Here is a 21,490-nt window from a genome sequence, read left to right on the forward strand (position 1 = left end):
GAAGATTGGTAAATAATCACTAAGGCATCTACTATCACCTCTGCCATTTCCTTCAGAATCCTGGGATGCATTCCATCCGGTCCTGGGGGCTTGTCCACCATCAGTCCCATTAGTCTATCAAGCACCATCTCTCTAGTGACAGTAATTGCATTCAGGCCCTCAACTCCTACCATCCTTCTATCTTTAATATCCGGCAAACTATTTGCGTCCTCCTCCGTGAAGGCCGAGGCAAAAAACTTACTTAAGGCCTCAGCCATTTCCTCATCCCCCACCACTAAATCCCCTCCCTCATCCTCTAAGGGTCCAAAATTCACTCTAGCCAGCCTCCTCCTCTTTATATATTTGTAAAAACTCTTACTGTCCTTTTTTATATTTAGTGCTAGTTTAGCTTCATAGTCTATCCTTCCTTTATCAACTTCTTAGTCATTCTTTGTTGATTTTTAAACCTCTCCCAATCTTCTACTCACCCACTACTTTTAGCCACTCTAAACGCATCAGCTTTTAATTTAATACTCTCCTTTATTTCCTTCAATAACCACGGCTGATTATCCCTTCTCCGACATTCCTTCTTTACCATCAGAATATATTTCTGCTGAGCACCGAAAAAGATCTCCTTAAAGATCCTCCACTGTTCCTCAGCAGTCCTACCAACCAATCTGCGCCCCCAATCTACATTTGCCAATTCCGCTCTCATCCTATCGTACTCCTCTCTGTTCAAACAGAGGACACAGGTTCGGGACCCTACTTTCTCATCCTCCATCTGCATCAAAAAGTCAACCATACAATGATCGCTCGTCCCAAGAGGATCCCTCACAACAAGATCCCTAATTCTTCCTGCCTCGTTACACAACACCAGATCTAAGATAGCTCGCTCCCTCGTAGGTTCTGTCACACACTGTTCAAGGAAACTATCCCGACAGCATTCCAAGAACTCTTCCTCAAGCCCACCGTGTCCGACTTGGGTCAACCAAACAATATGCAGATTGAAATCCCCCATAATTATTGCCACTCCATTTCTGCACGCATCATTTATTTGCTTGTTTATAGCCCGCCACACCTCCAAGTTATTATTTGGGAGCCTATAGACCACACCCACCAGTGTCTTCCTCCCCTTACTGTTCCTTATCTCCACCCACAATGATTCCACGTTCTGCTCTTTGGAGCCTATATCTTCCCTTACTACCGCCCTGATATTATCCTTAATCAGCAGAGCTACCCCACTCCCTTTTTCCTCCTGTCTATCCTTCCTAAACACTTGATACCCCTGGACATTCAGCTCCCAGTCCCTGTCACCCGGCAACCACGTTTCCGTAATGGCCACCATATCATATCCATTTGAGCTGATCTGTGCCACCAGCTCATTCACTTTGTTCCGAATGCTTCGTGCATTCAGATAAAGTGTCTTCATCCCAGCCTTCACCTGGACCCTATTTGAAGGAACGCTACCAACCTTTCTCATGCCCTCTACTCCCTTTATTATTGGGACATCCTCAACATTTTCCTGTGCCCGTACCCTTCTCTTTTACTTTAGATATTGTAATTTCTCCCACCCCTGCACCCTCCCCCCGGCTAATTAGTTTAAAGCCCTATCTACAGTCCTAGTTATACGATTCGCCAGGACTCTGATCCCAGCACGGTTCAGACAAAGACCATCCCATCTGAACAGGTCCCACCTGTCCCAATACTGGTGCCAATGCCCCATAAATTCAAACCCATTCCTCCCACACCAATCCCTAAGCCACCCATTCATCTCCTTAATCCTATTTACCCTACACCCATCTGCACGTGGTTCAGATAGTAATCCAGAGATAACCGCCTTGTCGGTTCTGCTTTTTAATTTGATTCCCAGCTTTTCATATTCCCTCTGCAGATCCTTAGTTCCCATTTTGCCTATGTCGTTGGCACCCACATGTACCACAACAACCGGATTCTCACCCTCCCACTCCAGGTTCCTCTGCAGCCCAGATGAGACATCCTGGACCCAAGCACCAGGCAGACAACAAACCCTTCTGTATTCTTTATCATTGTGACAAAAGACAGTGTCTATACCCCTAACCACACGATCCCCAATTACCACTACATTCCTCTTTATTTCTTCCCCTTTGTCCTGTGTCTGCATCACTGTACAGTGGGCAGTTTGCTCATCAACCTTACAGCCCTCATTCTTGTCCACACTGGGATCAAGAACCTCAAACCTGTTGTGCAGATTGAGAGGCTGAGGCCTTTGGGTCCCCCCCTCCTTCCTCCCCACTCCCCCCTCCTTCCTCTCACCCTTCCTCCCCACTCCCCCCTCCTTCCTCCCCTCAGCAGCACCCTCTTGTTCCTGACCCTCAGAGTTAGCCAGTCTCGGGGGTGTGAATCTCTCTTGTACCCCATTATCCAGGTTATAGGACCGATGTCAGGGGTAGGTTCTTTACCCAGAGGGTGGTGAGGGATTGGAATGCCCTGCCTGCTGCGGTTGTAAATGCGCCTAGTTTGGGGGCGTTTAAGAGATCCGTGGATAGGTTTATGGACGAAAAGGGATTGGTTTAGATTAGTGGGTCATTGTTTTTTTTTAACTGGTCGGCGCAACATCGTGGGCCGAAGGGCCTGTTCTGCGCTGTAATGTTCTATGTTCTACATTCCGTCTCCCTGATGAGCCTCAGTGTCTGAAGCTCAGAGTTCAGCTCATCTACTTTCAGCTGGAGCTCTTCAAGCAACCAGCACTGACTGCAGACATGGTCACTGGGAAGGACCTTGGGGTCCACCAGCTCCCACATCATACAGAAACAGCACATCACATGCCCCTCCATCACAGTCTCTTAGTGATTTCTAAACACAGTTAAGAATTTAAACCTACCTCGCCCTTTTCTCCCAAGCCCTGTTATCCAAAGCCCTTACTGCTCACTCTGCTTCCCTCTCACTCCACTGCCCACTCCCGACGCTGCCCACTGTTTACAGCAATTCTCCTTTTAAACTTTGCGCAGTAAAAAAAATCCCTTCCCACAAAGCCCCGTGGCCCACTTCCTGTCTAATTTTTAAAGCAGAAGAAGTTACAAAGCCCGCAAAAATCTTTACAAAGGTAATTGCTTACCTTTACTCCATGCAACCTTCACTCCGTTCGCTCCAGCGAACAATGTCAAAGGCCTTGCTAAAGTCCATGTAGACAACATCAACTGCAATGCCCCCATCTACCTTTTTGGTTACCGCTTCAAAAAACTCAACTAAATTTGTGAGACATGGTTTTCCACTCACAAAGCCATGCTGACTGTCTCTAATCAGTACTTGCGTCTCGAAATGCCTGTAGATCCTTCTCTCAAAATACCTTTCAACAATTTACCCACCACATGTGAGGCTCACTGGCCTGTAGTTCCCAGGCGTTTCCCTGCAGCCCTTCTCAAACAACGACACAACATTTGCCACCCTCCAGTCTTCAGGCACCTCATCCGTGACTATCGATGGTTCAAATATCTCAGCTAAGGGACCCGCAATTTCCTCCCTAGCCTCCCACAACATCCTGGGATACACTTCATCAGGTCCCACAGATTTATCTACCTTGAAACGCTTTAAGACTTTCAGCACCTTCTTCTCTGTAATATGTACACTCCTCAAAACATCAATATTTATTTCCCCAAGTTCCCTAACATCCATGCTTTTCTCAGCAGTAAATACTGATGGGAAATATTCATTTAGGATCTCACCCATCCCTTGTGGATTCGCACATAGATGACCTTGTTGGTCCTAAAGAGATCCTACTCTCTTCCTTATTACTCTTTTGCCCTTTATGTATTTGTAGAAGGTCTTTGGATTCTCCTTTGCCTTATCTGCCAAAACAATTTTGTGTCCCCTTTTTGCCCTCCTGATTTCTCTCTCAACTCTACTCCTACATCCCCTATACTCCTCGAGAGATTCACTTGATCCCAGCTGCCAATGCATGTCATGTGCCTCCTTCTTCTTCTTGACCAGGGCCTCAATATCTCGAGTCATTCAGGGTTCCCTACTTCTACCAGCCTTGCCCTTCACTCAAAGAGGAATGTGTTTACCCTGAACCCTGGTTAACACACTTTGATAATGTGCCACTTCCCAGACGTCCCTTTTCCTTCCCATAGACTTCAAAGTTTCTGCCTGATACCAACAAAATTGGCCTTGCCCCAATTTACAATATTAACTTTTGAGCCAGACCTATCATTCTCCATAGCTATCTTAAAACTAATAAAATTATGGTCACTGGCCACAAAGTGATCCCTCACTAACACTTCTGTCACCTGCCCTTCTTTATTTCCCAAGAGGAGGTCAAGTTTGCCCCCTCTCTAGTCGGGCCATCCACATACTGAATGAGAAATTCCTCCTGAATACACTCAACAAATTTCTCTCCATCCAACCCCCCAATGTTATGGCTGACCCACTCAATGTTGGGAAAATTAAAATCTCCGACTATTACCATCCTATTTTTCTTGGAGCTATCTGGAATCTCTTTACATATTTGCTCCTCAATTTCCCACTGACTATTTGGGGGCCTATAGTACAACCCTATCAAAGTGATTTCCCCCTACTTATTTCTCAGTTCTATCCATATGGATTCAGCGACCGAACCCTCGGATATATCCCCTCTCAGTATGGCCATGATGTTTTCCTTAATCAAAAGTGCGACTCCCCCTCCTCTCTTACCTCCTGTTCGATCTTTCCTATAGCATCTGTACCTTGGAACATTGAGCTGCCAATCCTGTCCCTCCCTTAGCCATGTTTCAGTAATTGCTATAATATCCCAGACCCACATACCCATCCATGCCCTGAGTTCATCTGCCTTGCCCGTTAGGCCTCTTGCATTGAAATAAATGCAGTTTAATCTGGACTTCCCTTGCTCTCTGTCTTGCTTCTGTCTGATCTCTCGGGTACTAGGATTACTGACACTGCCTTTACTACTTAATGTGCTCTCTTTAACTTCCATGCTGTCCTCAAACTTCTCTTCTGTCTCCCTACTGCTTTGGATCCCACCCCCTGCCAAACTAGTTTAAACCCTCCCAAGTGGCTCTAGCAAATCTCTCCGCCAGAATGTTAGTTCCCTCTCCAGTGCAAATGTAATCCATCCCTCTTGAATAGGTTAGCCCTTCCCCAGAAAAGATCTCAATGATCCAAAAATCTAAATTCCTGCCCCCTGCACCAGCTCTCAAGCCAAGCATTCATCTGCCTAATCTTCCTATTCCCACTCTCACTAGCATGTGGCGCCGGTAGTAGTCCTGAAATTACTACCTTTGAGATCCTGCATGTTAGCCTTCTGCCTAATTCTCAATATTCACATTTCAGGACCTCATTCCTTTTCCCACCTATGTCATTGGGACCAATATGTACAACGACCTCTAGCTGCCCACCCTCCCCCTTAAGAATGTCCTGCAATCGCTCAGAGACGTCCTTGACCCTGGCACCAGGGAGGCAACACACCATCCTGGAGTCTCGATCGTGGCCTCAGAAATGTCTCTAACTAGCGAGTCCCCCATTACTACTGCTCACTTGTTCTTTGCCCGACCCCTGTCCCACAGCAGAACCAGCTGTGGTATCACAGGCCTGCCTACTGCTGGTATCTCCCCCGACAGGTTATTCCCCTCAACAGTGTCCAAAATGATATACCTGTTTGAAAGGGGAATAGCCACAGGAGACTCCTGCACTTCCTGCCTGCCTCTCCTGGCAGTAACCCATCTACCTGTCTGAACCTGTGGTGTGATAACCTCCCTGTAACTAGTGTCTATCACACTCTCTGCCTCCTGTGTGCTCCGCAGTGCATCCACCTACCCCTCCAACCAAACAATGCGGTCTGTGAGAAGCTACAACTGGACACACTTCCTGCAGACAAAGTTGTCAGGGAGACAAGATTGCTCCCTAATTTCCCACATCTGGCAGGAGGAGCATACCACTGCCCTCGCTGCCATATTGCCCTTATATGGATACAAAAAATTGTCCAACATTACCTCTTTCATGATAATGATAGTTTCTAGGTCCTCACCTGCCATAACTTTCCTGTCATCAATTTTTGGCATATTACTTGTGACTTCCACTGTGAAGACCAACACAAAGTACCTGTTCAATGCCTCAGCCATTTTCTCTCATCTCCAATTATTACATACCCCCCCCGCCCTCATCCTCTAAGGACCAAAGTTTATTTTAGCCACTCTTTCTTGTTTTATATATTTGTAGAAACTTCAGTGACAGCAACTGTTTTCAAAAAGATCAGGAGTGGGAAGCATCAAAGATCTCTGGACCTTATGCTTCAGAGAACAGAGTTCCCAACACAAGTGCCTCAAATGGCCTCAAATCAGCCTTATCTGAACTGCAAACGAGAAAGCAACCCAAGGTGACACAGTGGAGAGATGGCAGTAAGTGCCACCTCCACGTCAGCTATACAGGTATTCGGTGCCACAGGCAGTTCAATGATCTAATCAGGTCAGGAAACCTGCATTTATATAACATCTTTTAGAACTCCAAAATGCTTTAAAGCCAATGTGTAACTTTGTAGTATTTTTGCAATAACTGTAGTGTAGAGAAAGTGACTGCTGCATTATCATTGAACCGAGAGAACTCGCCGGTTTTCATCCTTATTAGAAATGCATATGTTCTGGGAGCCAAGATCATCTTTATAAAGGTGAGCAGCCAAGTGCTAGGGTAAATGTCAAAGAGGCTTTCCATCAAATAGCCAACTGGGGAGAATCTTGGAGAAACCCAGTAGGGTGGCACCCCGGAAAATGGAATCAGGTGAATCCACTGGATCTAGGAAGAGCAACACTCTGACTGGAATTCTACACAGGTAGCGCTCATCACACTTCTGAGCGTTTTTTAAATTCATCCCCAGGATGTGGGTGTCCCTGACCAGGCCAGCCTTTATTGTCCATTGCTAATTGCCCCTTGAGAAGGTGATGGTGAGCTACCTTCTTGAACTCGCTGCAATCACTGAGGTGCAGGTACACCCACAGTCCTGTTAGGGAAGGAGCTCCAGGGTTTTGAGTTGGAGACAGTAAAGGAAAAGCAATACATTTCCAAGGGAGTTGCTTGGAGGGGAATCTCCAGGTGGTGGTGTTCCCATGTGTCCACTGTCCTTGTCCTTCTAGATGGTAGAGGTCTTGGGTTTGGAGGGTGCTGTCTAAGGAACCACAGTGAGTTGCTGCAGTGCATCTTTAGAACGTAAGGATCAGGGAGTAGGCCATCTGACCCCCCTCGAGCCTGCTCTGCCATTCAATAAGATCATGGCTGTCTTTTCGTGGATTCAGCTCCACTTATCCACCTGCTCACCATAACCCTTAATTCCTTTACTGTTTGAAAATGTATCTGTCCTTGCCTTAAACACATTCAATGAGGTAGCCTCAACTGCTTCACTGGGCAGGGAATTCCACAGATTCACAACCCTTTGTGTGAAGAAGTTCCTCCTCAACTCAGTCCTAAATCTGCTTCCCCCTTATTTTGAGGCCATGCCCCCAGTTCTAGTTTCACCCGCCAGTGGAATCACTTCCCTGCTTCTATCTTATCCATTCCCTTCATTATCTTTATGTTTCTATAAGATTCCCCCCCATTCTTCCAAATCGCAATGAGTATAGCCCCAGTCTGCTCAGTCTCTCCTCATAAGCCAACCCTCTCAACTCCGGAATCAGCCTAGTGAAACTCCTCTGCACCCCCTCCAGTGCCAATATATCCTTTCTCAAGTAAGGAAACCAAAACTGTACACATTTTGAACATGGTACACACGGATGCCACTGTGCGTTGGTGGTAGAGAGAGTGAAAGTTTGTGGTTGGGGTGCAATCCAGTGGGCTGCTTTGCCCGGGATGTTGGAGCAATCCATATCCAGACAATTGGAGAGTATTCCATCATGTCCCTGGCTCATGTCTTGTAGATGGTTGACAGGCTTTGAGAAGGAGGTGAGCTAATCACCATAAAGCTCCCAGTCTAGCACCTGCTCTGGTAGCAGCAGTATTAATGGCTAGTTCAGTTTGGTTTTTGGTTAATGGTAACATAGCCAGAAACTAGAAGTAGGAGAAGGCCATTCAGCTCTTCGAGCCTGCTCTGCCATTCATTATGATTATGGCTCATCATCAAATCCAATCCAATATTCTGATCCCCCTTCCCCTCATAGCCCCAAGAGCTATATCTAATTTCTTCTTGAAATCACACAACATTTTGCCTCAACTACTTTCTGAGAGAGTGAATTCCACACATTCACCACCCTCTGAGTGAAGATATTTCTCCTCACCTTAGTTCTAAAAGGTTTACCCCTTATCCTCAAACTATGACCCTAGTTCTGAACTCCTCCACCATCGGGAACATTCTTCCTGAATCTACCCTATCTAATCCTGCTAGAATTTTATAAGCATTTTGAGATCCCCTCTCACTTCTAAACTTCAATGAATACGATTCTAACCGACTTAGTGTCTCCTCATTATGACTAATCTGCCATCCCAGGGATCAGCCCGGTAAACCTTAGCTGCATTCCCTCTATAGCAAGAACATCCTTCCTCAGATAAGGACACCAAAACTGTACACAATGTTCCAGGTGTGGCCTCACCAATGCCCTATACAATTGCAGCAAAACATCCCCATCCCTACACTCAAATCCTCTTGTTATGAAGGCCAACATACTATTTGCCTTCTTTACTGCCTGCTGTACCTGCACGCTTACTTTCAGCTACTGATGCGCAAGGACACCAAGGTCTCGCTGAGTATGTACCCCTCTCGATGTACACCCATTCAAGTAATCCATCTTCCTATTATTGCTACCAAAGTGGATAACCTCACATTTATCCACATTATACTGCATCTTCTGGACTTCAGCTATTTGTTCCTTGAACGCCTGCCATTGTCTATCCACTGTCCTTCCATTTAGTAATGTTTCCCAGTCCATCATTGCCAACTCATGCCTCAAACCATCATAGTTACCTTTATTGAGGTTCCTGAACTCAGAATGAATCCCCAAGATGTTGAAAGAGGGGATTCAGTGACTGTAATACCGTTGAATGTCAATGGGAGATGGTTTGATTCTCTCTTGTTGGAGATTGTCATTGTCTGGCACCTGTGTGACATGAATGTTGTTTGCCACTTATCAGCTGAAGCTTGAGTCTTGTCCTGATCTTGCTAAATGCTGACGAAGCCTGAAGTGAATGCTTTAATTAGGCAAGGAAATTGGAATGCAGTACTGAAAAGATCTCCCATTAATCAAATTTTAATGACCAGACAGAAATACTGATTTTGAAGTTTTGACATTATTTGAAAGTAGTGATCTGAAAAGTCCTGGATGAGAATAGCACTGACCTCCTGCTGAAATATATTTACCAAGTATATCTTGGGCAATAGGTGGTAATTTTAACCTGTAGAAATCAAATCTGAAATTTGGCATGTCCGCTATGACTCTCACCAACTTTTACAGATGCACCATTGAAAGTTTTCCTTCTGGTTGTATCACAGCTTGGTATGGGCTCCTGCTCTGCCCAAGACTGTAAGGAACTACAAAAGGTTGTGAATGCAGCCCAATCCATCAAACAAACCAGCCTGCCATCCACTGACTCAGTCTACACTTCCTGCTGCCTCGGCAAAGCAGCCAGCATTATCAAGGACCCCACACACCCCAGACATTCTCTCTTCCACATTCTTCCATTGAGAAAAAGATACAAAAGTCTGAGGTCACATAACAACCAACTCAAAACTAGCTTCTTCCCTGCTGTTGTCAGACTTTTGAATGGACCTTGCATTAAGTTGATCTTTCTCTATACCCTAGCTATGACTGTAATAGTACATTTTGCATTCTCTCGTTTCCTTCTCTACGAACAGCATGCTTTGACTGTATAGTGCACAAGAAACAATACTTTTCACTGTATCCCAGTACATGTGACAATAATAAATCAAATAACATCAAATATTTCTACTCAATTGCATCTAACACAATCTAAGTCATTCAGCAGGCCTGGCGAATATGCTTATGAGGTGAGTTTGCTAAGTTATGCTTCCTCAGTACGGGGCACTAGCTCTAGTCTGGTTAATAACAATTTGAGGTGTTTTTGCTCTGATCGGTAAAGATTGTTGCCAATGCTCACCACTGTACTCATATTTCTTCATAATCAGCATGATTGTCATGATGATTGTTATATTCACAAACATGGCGACCAGAATGGGTAACCCTGCCAAAGACAAGAACATCAATCACTTAGTAACAACCTTTCATTGCTCATGTATATGAGAATCAGTTATGTAAAGTGACTTGTACTTCCTTGAGTATAGAGAGCAAGATGTTTAAACTGTTAAAAAGCTTCAACCTGATGAATAGCAAGAAGCTGTTTTTCGAGCGAGGGAATGCAGAGCAAGGGGACATAATCCTGAAATTAAAACTAGACTGGCCCATCGAGGAGGGAAATCAGGAAGCATTCCTTTCACACAAAGGGTCAGAGAAATCTGGAGTTCTTTCCTCCAAACGGGTGTGGAAGCTGTACAATTGTAGGTTGTTTAAAAAATGATTTTAACTGAAGATTTCGTCAAATAACAAACCTCCAGAATCCTGGACAGCACCTAATAATCACCGTTCCACATGGAAAATACAGCAAATATCATTACAATCGGTTTAGATTATCAACTACAATTCATTGTAATCGGTGCCTATCGGTGCCCAGAGATGAGGGGGTTGGACTATGAAGAGAGACTAAATAGACTGGGTCTGTACTCATTGGAGTTTAGAAGGATGAGGGGGGATCTTATAGAGACGTATAAGATAATGAAGGGGATGGATAGGGTAGAGGTAGAGAGATTCTTCCCGCTTAGAAAGGGCAGCAGGACTAGAGGGCACAGCCTCAAGATAAGGGGGGGGCAGTTTGGAAGCCTTCTGCAGAAATTGCAGATGTATGGGATTGAGGCTGATTTAGGAAATTGGATTAGGAATTGGCTGGCGGATAGGAGACAGAGGGTAATGGTTGATGGTAAGTATTCGACATGGAGTTCAGTTACGAGTGGTGTGCCTCAGGGATCTGTTTTGGGGCCACTGCTGTTTGTAATTTTTATAAATGATCTGGATGAGGGTATAGCTGGGTGGATTAGTAAATTTGCTGATGACACCAAAGTCGGAGGTGTGGTAGATAGTGAGGAAGGGTGTCTTAGTCTACAGGGAGACTTGGTCAAGTTGCAGAGCTGGGCCGAGAGGTGGAGGATGGAGTTTAATGCGGAAAAGTGTGAGGTAATTCACTTTGGCAGGAATAATGGACGTGTAGAGTATAGGGCTAACGGTAGGACTCTGTAAGTTGATAAAGGAGGGTAGGAGAAACTATGAAGCTGGGCTAGCGCTTAATATAAAAAAGGATAGCAAGAGTTTTTATAAATATATAAAAAGGAAGAGGCTGGCTAGGGTGAACGTTGGTCCTTTAGAGGATGAGAAAGGGGACCTAGTGGTAGGGGATGGGGATATGGCTAAGGTCTTGAATAACTTTTTTGTTTCTGTCTTCACGGAGGAGGACGTGAATAATTTGCCGGGTGTTAGTGATGGAAAGGTAGTAGGACTGGAGGGTCTTAATGACATTACTGTTACTAGAGAGGCGGTGCTCGACAGACTGGAGGGGCTGATTGTGGACAAGTCCCCAGGACCGGATGGAATGCATCCGAGGGTTCTGAAAGAAATGGCGGAGGTGATAGTGGATGCCTCGGTGGTTATTTTCCAGACGTCGCTGGATTCCGGGGAAGTGCCGGAAGATTGGAAAACGGCTAATGTTACGCCGTTGTCAAGATAAAGGGGGGGCGGTTCAGAACGGAGTTGAGGAGGAACTTCTTCACTCAAAGGGTGGTGAATCTCTGGAATTCTCTGCCCATTGAAGTGGTGGAGGCTGCCTCGCTAAATATTTTTAAGAAGCGGGTTGATGGGTTTTTGATAAGAGAGGGGATTAAGGGTTATGGGGAGAGGGCGGGAAAGTGGAACTGAGCCACGACAGATCAGCCATGATCTTATTGAATGGCGGGGCAGGCTCGAAGGGCCAGATGGCCTACTCCTGCTCCTATTTCTTATGTTCTTATGTTCTTATGTTTAAGAAGGGTGCCAGGCAAAAGGCGGGGAATTATAGGCCGGTTAGTTTAACGTCTGTGGTAGGTAAAATGTTAAAATCCGTCATTAAGGAGGAAATTGCGAGGCATCTTGAAGGGAATTGCTTGATAGAGCAGACGCAGCACGGTTTCATTAAAGGGAAGTTGTGTCTGACAAATTTACTGGAGTTCTATGAGGATGTGTCTAGGACGGTGGATAGAGGAGAGCCGGTGGATGTGGTCTTTCTGGATTTTCAGAAGGCGTTTGACAAAGTACCTCACAAGAGGTTATTGCAGAAGGTCGGGGGACATGGAGTTGGGGGTAGGGTGTTAGCGTGGATAGAGGATTGGTTGTCAAATAGGAGGCAGAGAGTGGGGGTCAACGGGTGCTATTCGGATTGGCGGATGGTGACTAGTGGAGTGCCCCAGGGGTCGGTGCTGGGGCCTCAGCTTGTTACCATTTATATAGATGATCTGGAGGAGGGAACCGAGTGTATGGTGTCGAAATTTGCTGATGACACCAAGATTGGGGGAACGGCAAATTGTGCGGAGGGTGTGGAGAGTCTGCAGAAGGATCTAGATAGGCTGGGCGAATGGGCCAGGAAATGGCAAATGGAATTTAATGTTGGCAAGTGTGAGGTGGTCCACTTTGGTAGGAAGAATGGTAGGAAGGACTATTACTTACGTGGCGAAAAACTGCAGCAGGCGACGGTGCAGAGGGACCTCGGGGTCCTTGTGCATGAGTCGCAAAAACCCAGCTTGCAGGTGCAGCAGGTGGTCAGGAAGGCGAATGGGATGCTGGCCTTCATAGCGAGGGGGATTGAATACAAAAGTAGGGAGGTCTTGCTGCAGCTGTATAGGGCATTGGTGAGGCCGCAGCTGGAGTACTGTGTGCAGTTTTGGAGCCGCACCTGCGCAAAGATATTTTGGCCTTGGAGGGAGTGCAGAGGAGGTTTACATAAGAACATAAGAACATAAGAAATAGGAGCAGGAGTAGGCCATCTAGCCCTTCGAGCCTGCCCCGCCATTCAATAAGATCATGGCTGATCTGTCGTGGCTCAGTTCCACTTTCCCGCCCTCTCCCCATAACCCTTAATCCCCTCTCTTATCAAGAACCCATCAACCCGCTTCTTAAAAATATTTAGCGAGGCAGCCTCCACCACTTCAACGGGCAGAGAATTCCAGAGATTCACCACCCTTTGAGTGAAGAAGTTCCTCCTCAACTCCGTTCTAAACCGCCTCCCCTTTATCTTGAGGCTGTGCCCCCTAGTCCTACTGTCTTTTTTGAGCGGGAAGAGTCTCTCCACCTCTATCCTATCCATCCCATTCATCATCTTCTACGTCTCAATGAGATCTCCCCTCATTCTTCTAAACTCTAACGAGTACAAGCCTAGTTTATTCAGCCTCTCCTCATAGCTCAACCCCCTCAACTCCGGTATCAGCCTAGTAAACCTCCTCTGCACTCCCTCCAAGGCCAAAATATCCTTGCGCAGGTGCGGCGCCCAAAACTGCACACAGTACTCCAGCTGCGGCCTCACCAATGCCCTATACAGCTGCAGCAAGACCTCCCTACTTTTATATTCAATTCCCCTCGCTATAAAGGCCAGCATCCCATTCGCCTTCCTGACCACCTGCTGCACCTGCAAGCTGGGTTTTTGCGACTCATGCACAAGGACCCCGAGGTCCCTCTGCACAGTCGCCTGCTGCAGTTTTTCGCCACGTAAGTAATAGTCCTTCCTACCATTCTTCCTACCAAAATGGACCACCTCACACTTGCCAACATTAAATTCCATTTGCCATTTCCTGGCCCATTCGCCCAGCCTAACTAGATCCTTCTGCAGACTCTCCACACCCTCCGCACAATTTGCCGTTCCCCCAAACTTGGTGTCATCAGCAAATTTCGACACCATACACTCGGTTCCCTCCTCCAGATCATCTATATAAATGGTAAATAGCTGAGGCCCCAGCACCGACCCCTGGGGCACTCCACTAGTCACCAACCGCCAATCCGAATAGCACCCATTGACCCCCACTCTCTGCCTCCTATTTGACAACCAATCCTCTATCCACGCTAACACCCTACCCCCAACTCCATGTCCCCTGACCTTCTGCAATAACCTCTTGTGAGGTACCTTGTCAAACGCCTTCTGAAAATCCAGAAAGACCACATCCACCGGCTCTCCTCTATCCACCGTCCTAGACACATCCTCATAGAACTCCAGTAAATTTGTCAGACACGACTTCCCTTTAATGAAACCGTGCTGCGTCTGCCCTATCAAGCAATTCCCTTCAAGATGCCTCGCAATTTCCTCCTTAATGACGGATTCTAACATTTTACCTACCACAGACGTTAAACTAACCGGCCTATAATTCCCCGCCTTTTGCCTGGCACCCTTCTTAAACAACGGCGTAACATTAGCCGTTTTCCAATCTTCCGGCACTTCCCCGGAATCCAGCGACGTCTGGAAAATAACCACCAAGGCATCCACTATCACCTCCGCCATTTCTTTCAGAACCCTCGGATGCATTCCATCCGGTCCTGGGGACTTGTCCACAATCAGCCCCTCCAGTCTGTCGAGCACCACCTCTCTAGTAACAGTAATGTCATTAAGACCCTCCAGTCCTACCACCTTTCCATCGCTAACACCCGGCAAATTATTCACGTCCTCCTCCGTGAAGACAGAAACAAAAAAGTTATTCAAGACCTTAGCCATATCCCCATCCCCTACCACTAGGTCCCCTTTCTCATCCTCTAAAGGACCAACGTTCACCCTAGCCAGCCTCTTCCTTTTTATATATTTATAAAAACTCTTGCTATCCTTTTTTATATTAAGTGCTAGCCCAGCTTCATAGCTTCTCCTACCCTCCTTTATCAACTTCTTTGTCAATCTTTGTTGACATTTAAACCTTTCCCAATCCTCTTCTCGCCCACTGCTCTTAGCTACTCTAAATTCCTCCGCTTTTAATTTAACAAGTTGAGGGGGTTGAGCTATGAGGAGAGGCTGAATAAACTAGGCTTGTACTCGTTAGAGTTTAGAAGAATGAGGGGAGATCTCATTGAGACGTATAAGATGATGAATGGGATGGATAGGATAGAGGTGGAGAGACTCTTCCCGCTCAAAAAAGACAGTAGGACTAAGGGGCACAGCCTCAAGATAAAGGGGGGGCGGTTTAGAACGGAGTTGACGAGGAACTTCTTCACTCAAAGGGTGGTGAATCTCTGGAATTCTCTGCCCATTGAAGTGGTGGAGGCTGCATCGCTAAATATTTTTAAGATGCGGGTTGATGGGTTTTTGATAAGAGAGGGGATTAAGGGTTATGGGGAGAGGGCGGGAAAGTGGAACTGAGCCACGACAGATCAGCCATGATCTTACTGAATGGCGGGGCAGGCTCGAAGGGCTAGATGGCCTACTCCTGCTCCTATTTCTTATGTTCTTATGTTATGTTCTTATGAATAGTGTGGATGAACAGAGGGATCTAGGTGTATGTGTACATAGATCCCTGAAAGTTGGGAATCAAGTAGATAGGGTTGTTAGGAAGGCATACGGTGTCTTGGCGTTTATTGGTAGGGGGATTGAATTTAAGAGCCGCAGCGTCATGTTGCAACTGTACAAAACTCTGGTGCATCCGCACTTGGAGTATTGTGTGCAGTTCTGGTCCCCACATTATAGGAAGGATGTGGAGGCTTTGGAGAGGGTGCAGAGGAGGTTTACCAGGATGTTGCCTGGTATGGAGGGGAGGTCCTATGAGGACAGACTGAGGGATTTGAGGTTGTTTTCATTAGAAAGAAGGCGGCTGCGAGGGGACCTTATTGAAACATATAAGATGATCAGAGGTTTGGATAGGGTGGACAGTGATAGCCTTTTTCCTCAGATGGAGAAAGCTAGCACGAGGGGGCATAGCTTTAAATTAAGGGGTGGTAGTTATAGGACGGATGTCAGGGGTAGGTTCTTTACCCAGAGGGTGGTGAGGGATTGGAATACCCTGCCTGCTGCAGTTGTGGATGTGCCTAGTTTGGGGGCGTTTAAGAGATCTGTGGATAGGTTTATGGATGGAAAGGGTTTGGTTTAGGTTAGAGGGTCATTGTTTTTTAACTGGTCGGCGCAACATCGTGGGCCGAAGGGCCTGTTCTGCGCTGTAATGTTCTATGTTCTAGTTTAAGAACATAAGGACATAAGAAATAGGAGCAGGAGTAGGCCATCTGGCCCTTCGAGCCTGCCCCGCCATTCAATAAGACCATGGCTGATCTGTCGTGGCTCAGTTCCACATTCCCGCCCTCTCCCCATAACCCTTAATCCCTTCTCTTATCAAAAACCCATCAACCCGCGTCTTAAAAATATTTAGCAATGCAGCCTCCACCACTTCAACGGGCAGAGAATTCCAGAGATTCACCACCCTTTCAGTGAAGAAGTTCTTCCTCAACTCCGTTCTAAACCGCACCCCCCTTTATCTTGAGGCTGTGCCCCCTAGTCCTACTGTCCTTTCTGAGCGGGAAGAGTCTCTCCACCTCTATCCTATCCATCCCATTCATCATCTTATACGTCTCAATGCGATCTCCCCTCAATCTTCTAAACTCTAACGAGTGCAAGCCTAGTTTATTCAACCTCTCCTCATAGCTCAACCCCCTCAACTCCGGCATCAGCCTAGTAAACCTCCTCTGCACTCCCTCCAAGGCCAAAATATCCTTGCGTAAGTACGGCGCCCAAAACTGCACACAGTACTCTAGCTGCGGCCTCACCAATGCCCTATATAGCCGCAGCAAGACCTCCCTACTTTTATATTCAATCCCCCTCGCTATGAAGGCCAGCATCCCATTCGCCTTCCTGACCACCTGCTGCACCTGCAGGCTGGGTTTTTGCAACTCATGCACAAGGACCCCGAGGTCCCTCTGCACCGTCGCCTGCTGCAGTTTTTCTCCATGTAAGTAATAATCCTTCCTACCATTCTTCCTACCAAAGTGGACCACCTCGCACTTGCCAACATTAAATTCCATTTGCCAGTTCCCGGCCCATTCACCCAGCCTATCTACATCCTTCTGCAGACTCTCCACACCCTCCACGCAATTTGCCGTTCCACCAATCTTGGTGTCATCAGCAAATTTCAACACCATACACTCGGTTCCCTCCTCCAGATCATAGATTGGAGCTGAGGAGGAACTTCTTCACTCAAAGGGTGGTGAATCTCTGGAATTCTCTGCCCGTTGAAGTGGTGGAGGCTACCTCGCTAAATATATTTAAGTCACGCGTAGCTAGGTTTTTGACAGACAAGGGAATTAAGGGTTATGGGGAGAGAGCGGGAAAGTGGAACTGATCCACTTCAGATCAGCCAAGATCTTATTGAATGGCGGGGCAGGCTCGAAGGGCTAGATGGCCTACTCCTGCTCCTAATTCTTATGTTCTATCTCACTGGTTTTCCCGCTATGGACAACACTGAAATTCTTTGAGAGAATTCTGCCCATGGATATCCCTGGCTTTTAAAGTATAACAGGATAACATCGAGATGCAATGGGACCAATCTTGGTGCATATAACATTGCGAGAGTGTGAGCTCACAGCGAGCAAGACCTTACCTCAGCTATCTACCACCATCTTTATTAAACAAGCATTTTCCTGACCTTGCGCAGTGCCCCATCACCGCAACTTAATCAGGACCTTCCAGGAACATGGCACAGAGTATACACTCCAACATTAGACAAAGAACAAAGAACAAATTAGACAATTACGTACATCAGGATAAATAAAAGGATTAAAAGTTGAGTAGTGCCAGAGCTCACCAAAATGCTTACATCATGTGAGCCTCCAACTGGAGTTTTTAATAGGGAAATCCATTGGTTTTTGTCTATGAATATGGAGCTAGGTCTGCTAGATGGAGGGGAGATACAAACGGACTGGCTAACTCCTGTCCTTGCTCCACTCTATCAAAGATGGAAATCACAACCCAAAAAGCAGAACAAATGAATGAAAATAGAGTTAAGGACATACTCACAATCTAATCCTGGCACTCAATTACTTTGCAATTCTATATCTTGTGAAATTTAGTAACAATGCCCGAGCAAGATTATAACATTTCACCATGGTATAATTGTACAAGTCACTACAGAATCCCTACAGTGCACAAAGAGGCCATTCAGCCCATTGGCTCTGCACTGACAACAATCCCACTCAGGCCCCCTCCGCATAACCACACATATTTACCCCGCCAATCGCCTGACACTAAAGGGTAATTTAGCATGGCCAATTCACCTAACCCACGCGTCTTTGGAATATATTTCATGTTTTTGTTTTGTATCTTGTTTTTCCTGTGGGAATATTGGGAAAATGTTGGAAGAATTAGCAAACTGATTATTCATCTTTTAACCTCCTTCACCAATGCTCCATCCATGGCCAATCAGTCTTGGGCCTGGATTTTATCCTCCCCTCTTTGTGGGTTTTGAGGTGGGGGGAGTGAAATATTTCCCCCCCCCTTTCCTCCCCACAACCTGGATACAATTTGACAGTGGGGCAGGCAGGGCCTCAGACAGGAAACTGCCCTTGCCCCATTTTCCTGTCCAGGGGAATAGAAAATTCTATAATCCTTGGTCTTAGGGGTAGAGTGGGGGTGGGGTTTTGCACCCAGCAGAAGCCCCCTCTTGACTGGGAGCACATTCTTCTCAAGGACTGGGCACTCCTGGACCTCTGCTCACCCACCCAGCTCCCGAATTCCCCATCATCCACCCGTGACACCCCCGCCACAGGAGTCCTTCTCTGGGACCCCTGACATTTATCAGGCCTTCCAAGTCCCAACACTTTAATCCCAAGCACTGTGTCTGGGTAGGCCAGTAACGGTTGGCCAATCTCGGAAGTCCTACCTGCCACCACCAATCCATGCTCATTGAGTATAAAATGGTGGTAGAGATGTGGGGGCTCTGAAACCTTCTGGCTGTGGAGTGGGAGATTCTGGCAGAAAGGCAGAGCCTCTACCTACCCTCCTCAATAGAATTAAAAGAATGTGATTGTGAGTAAAGTTACCTGGCACAAACTACCTTACAGCAGAACACATGATCATGTCAGGTAGAGGGAAAGGTGGTAAAGGGCTTGGTAAAGACAGAGCCAAGGGGCACCGCAAGGTGCTCTGTGACAATATTCAAGGCATTAGCAAGCCTGCCATTTGGTGTTTGGCTCGCCTCGGAAGCAGGTAGTGTATCTCCGGCTTGATTTACGAGGAGGTCCGCAGGGTGTTGAAGGTGTTTTTGGAGAATGTGATCAGGGACTCATGACCTACACTGAACACACCAAACACAAAACGGTGACCGCCATGGATGTGATGTACACGCTAAAGTGCCAGGGTGGACCCTGTGTAGCTTTGATGGTTGAGGATAGTGTAAAGGCGAACAGAACACATCTGTTACTTCATTCTGATACTTTAACAGAAGTGCTTTGAAGATGATCTTTGGTCAGAGTCAAAGGTCATTTTGGAAAGTCTAAACAGATAGGAAATATACAGTAAATGGCAGAACCCTTAGGAGTATTGATAAACAAAGGAATCTGGCTGTACAGGTACACAGATCACTGAAAGTGACATCGCAGGTGCAGCAGGTAGTCAAGAAGGCATACGACACGCTTGCCTTCATCAGCCGGGGCATTGAGTTTAAAAACTGGCAAGTCATGTTGCAGATTTATAGAACCTTAGTTAGGCTGCACTTGGAATATACTCTTCAATTCTGGTTGCCACACCATCAGAAGGATGTGGAGGCTTTGGAGAGGATACAGAAAAGATTTACTAGGATGTTGCCCAGTATGGAGGGCATTAGCTATGAGGAGAGGTTGGAGAAACTTGGTTTATTCTCAATGGAACAACGGAGGTTGAGGGGAGACCTGATAGAAATCTCTAAGATTATGACAGGCATGCACAGACTGGATAGTCAGAAGCTTTTTCCCAGGGTAGAAGAGTCAATTACTAGGGGGCAGAGGTTTAAGGTGCGAGGGGCAAGTTTTAAAAGAAATGCACCAGGCAGATTTTTTACACAGAGAACGATGGGTGCCTGGAACTCGTTGCCGGGGACGTAGTGGAAGCAGATACGGTCGTGACTTTTAAGGGGCATCATGACAAGTACATGAATGAAATGGGAATACAGGGATATGGTCCCCAGAAGGGTAGGGGGTCTTAGTTAAGTCAGGCAGCATGGTCGGTGCAGGCTTGGAGGGCTGAAGGGCCTGTTCCTGTGCTGTAATTTTCTTTGTTCTTTGTTACAAGATGTTACGTTCGTCATCTTTTATATAATGTTGTTAATAATTAGAAACAGGATAATATATAAATAACAGCACACAGTCACAGCAGACAGCTATTGTACACAAAACATAAGCTTCTTACTTACAGTTATTTGTCCAAAAGCACTGACATGAACCTGTCTTTTTTCCAATGTACATTAATATTGGTATCAACATGAAAAGCAATGAAAGAGCCAGAAGACCCACTGATTCAACCGACCAACCTGCAAAAGATAGTTATCGACAAAGCCATGATATGAAATGATATTTATTAGAAAGTGCTCTTCGATGGCTGTCTATTTTTGGTTGTTGGTGGACACACAGGGGACTCAAAATTTTAGCTCCCAGACAGGAACAGATCAAACCAAACAAAGTATATATCTGGGTGCTGGCATCATTAAAATGGACCTTCAGATTTCTGATAAGTGGGCTGCAAAGTGACTCCCCGACCTTTAAAATGAACTGACATTAGGCTAGCCAGCAGCAAGGAGCTGTGGAAATCAACCCCACAAATTCAGGGGTGAAGCCCCTCAGGGCAAGAGTAGGACAGGACTGGGAGACCCAAGTGGAGAAAAACATTCTTGTCTTGCTGGAGACCTATTCAGACACCAATTTGATGTTTTCACTATGAATAATCTCAAGTCACCTTCCCCCCCCACCAAAGAAACAGCCTTATATGCTCCTGCATTGCAGATCACAAACAATGAAATTTGGCAACACGTCTTGAGGACTGGCTGAATCAAACTCACAATATCCAACCTGCCAACAGCAAGTCAATGAGGTTTCCGATGGGACCTTCGTTCAGACTTTTCCTAAATGGTTTATCAGCTCTTTGCTTTCAAATACAGACTCACTAATAAATAGTCATAACTTCCCCATCAATTGTTTTCACCAAACAAAAATATCCTGTGAATAAATAAATATTCTCTATTTGATGCAATTTGCAGGCAGATGTAGCTTGCAATGCTCCAAAACCCAGGTACTGTAAGAACTTTGTGCAATAAACTGAAAAAGCATTTACAACGTCACATTCTATCCTTCTGCAAAGGAGCCTCCTAAACCTTCTGTAGAATGACCAACATTTTATTACATGTCTCAAAGTGACGCACTATAAATGGAAACATATTCTGGGCATTTACCATCGATAAAGATCCATAAAGTGGTTGCAGCTACAAGCAAAATTAGTGATGACATCAGGCACAGCAGACAAATGCCAGTCAGGAATTTCCGGGCTTTCTGAT

At 46.1% G+C, this 21,490-nt stretch overlaps 1 protein-coding gene across 6 annotated transcripts in view; it reads right to left on the minus strand.

The window, feature by feature from the left end:
• LOC145337307 (uncharacterized) overlaps positions 1–21,490 on the minus strand; it is a 72,170-nt gene that overhangs the window by 44,644 nt on the left and 6,036 nt on the right. For 5 of the 6 annotated variants that reach the window (XM_080182113.1, XM_080182112.1, XM_080182110.1 and 2 more), the window contains exons 4-6: positions 21,389–21,490; positions 20,357–20,473; positions 10,045–10,128 (exon numbers count right to left, since the gene is read on the minus strand). In XM_080182113.1, coding sequence (XP_080038239.1) covers positions 10,045–10,128; positions 20,357–20,473; positions 21,389–21,490 — 303 coding nt within the window. The remainder of the gene's footprint in view (positions 1–10,044; positions 10,129–20,356; positions 20,474–21,388) is intronic. The other variant, XM_080182108.1, reaches the window with a different exon arrangement.

This window comes from Carcharhinus amblyrhynchos, unplaced genomic scaffold, assembly GCF_965287045.1.
Source record: "Carcharhinus amblyrhynchos unplaced genomic scaffold, sCarAmb.v2.hapA scaffold_45, whole genome shotgun sequence".
NCBI lineage: Eukaryota > Metazoa > Chordata > Chondrichthyes > Carcharhiniformes > Carcharhinidae > Carcharhinus > Carcharhinus amblyrhynchos.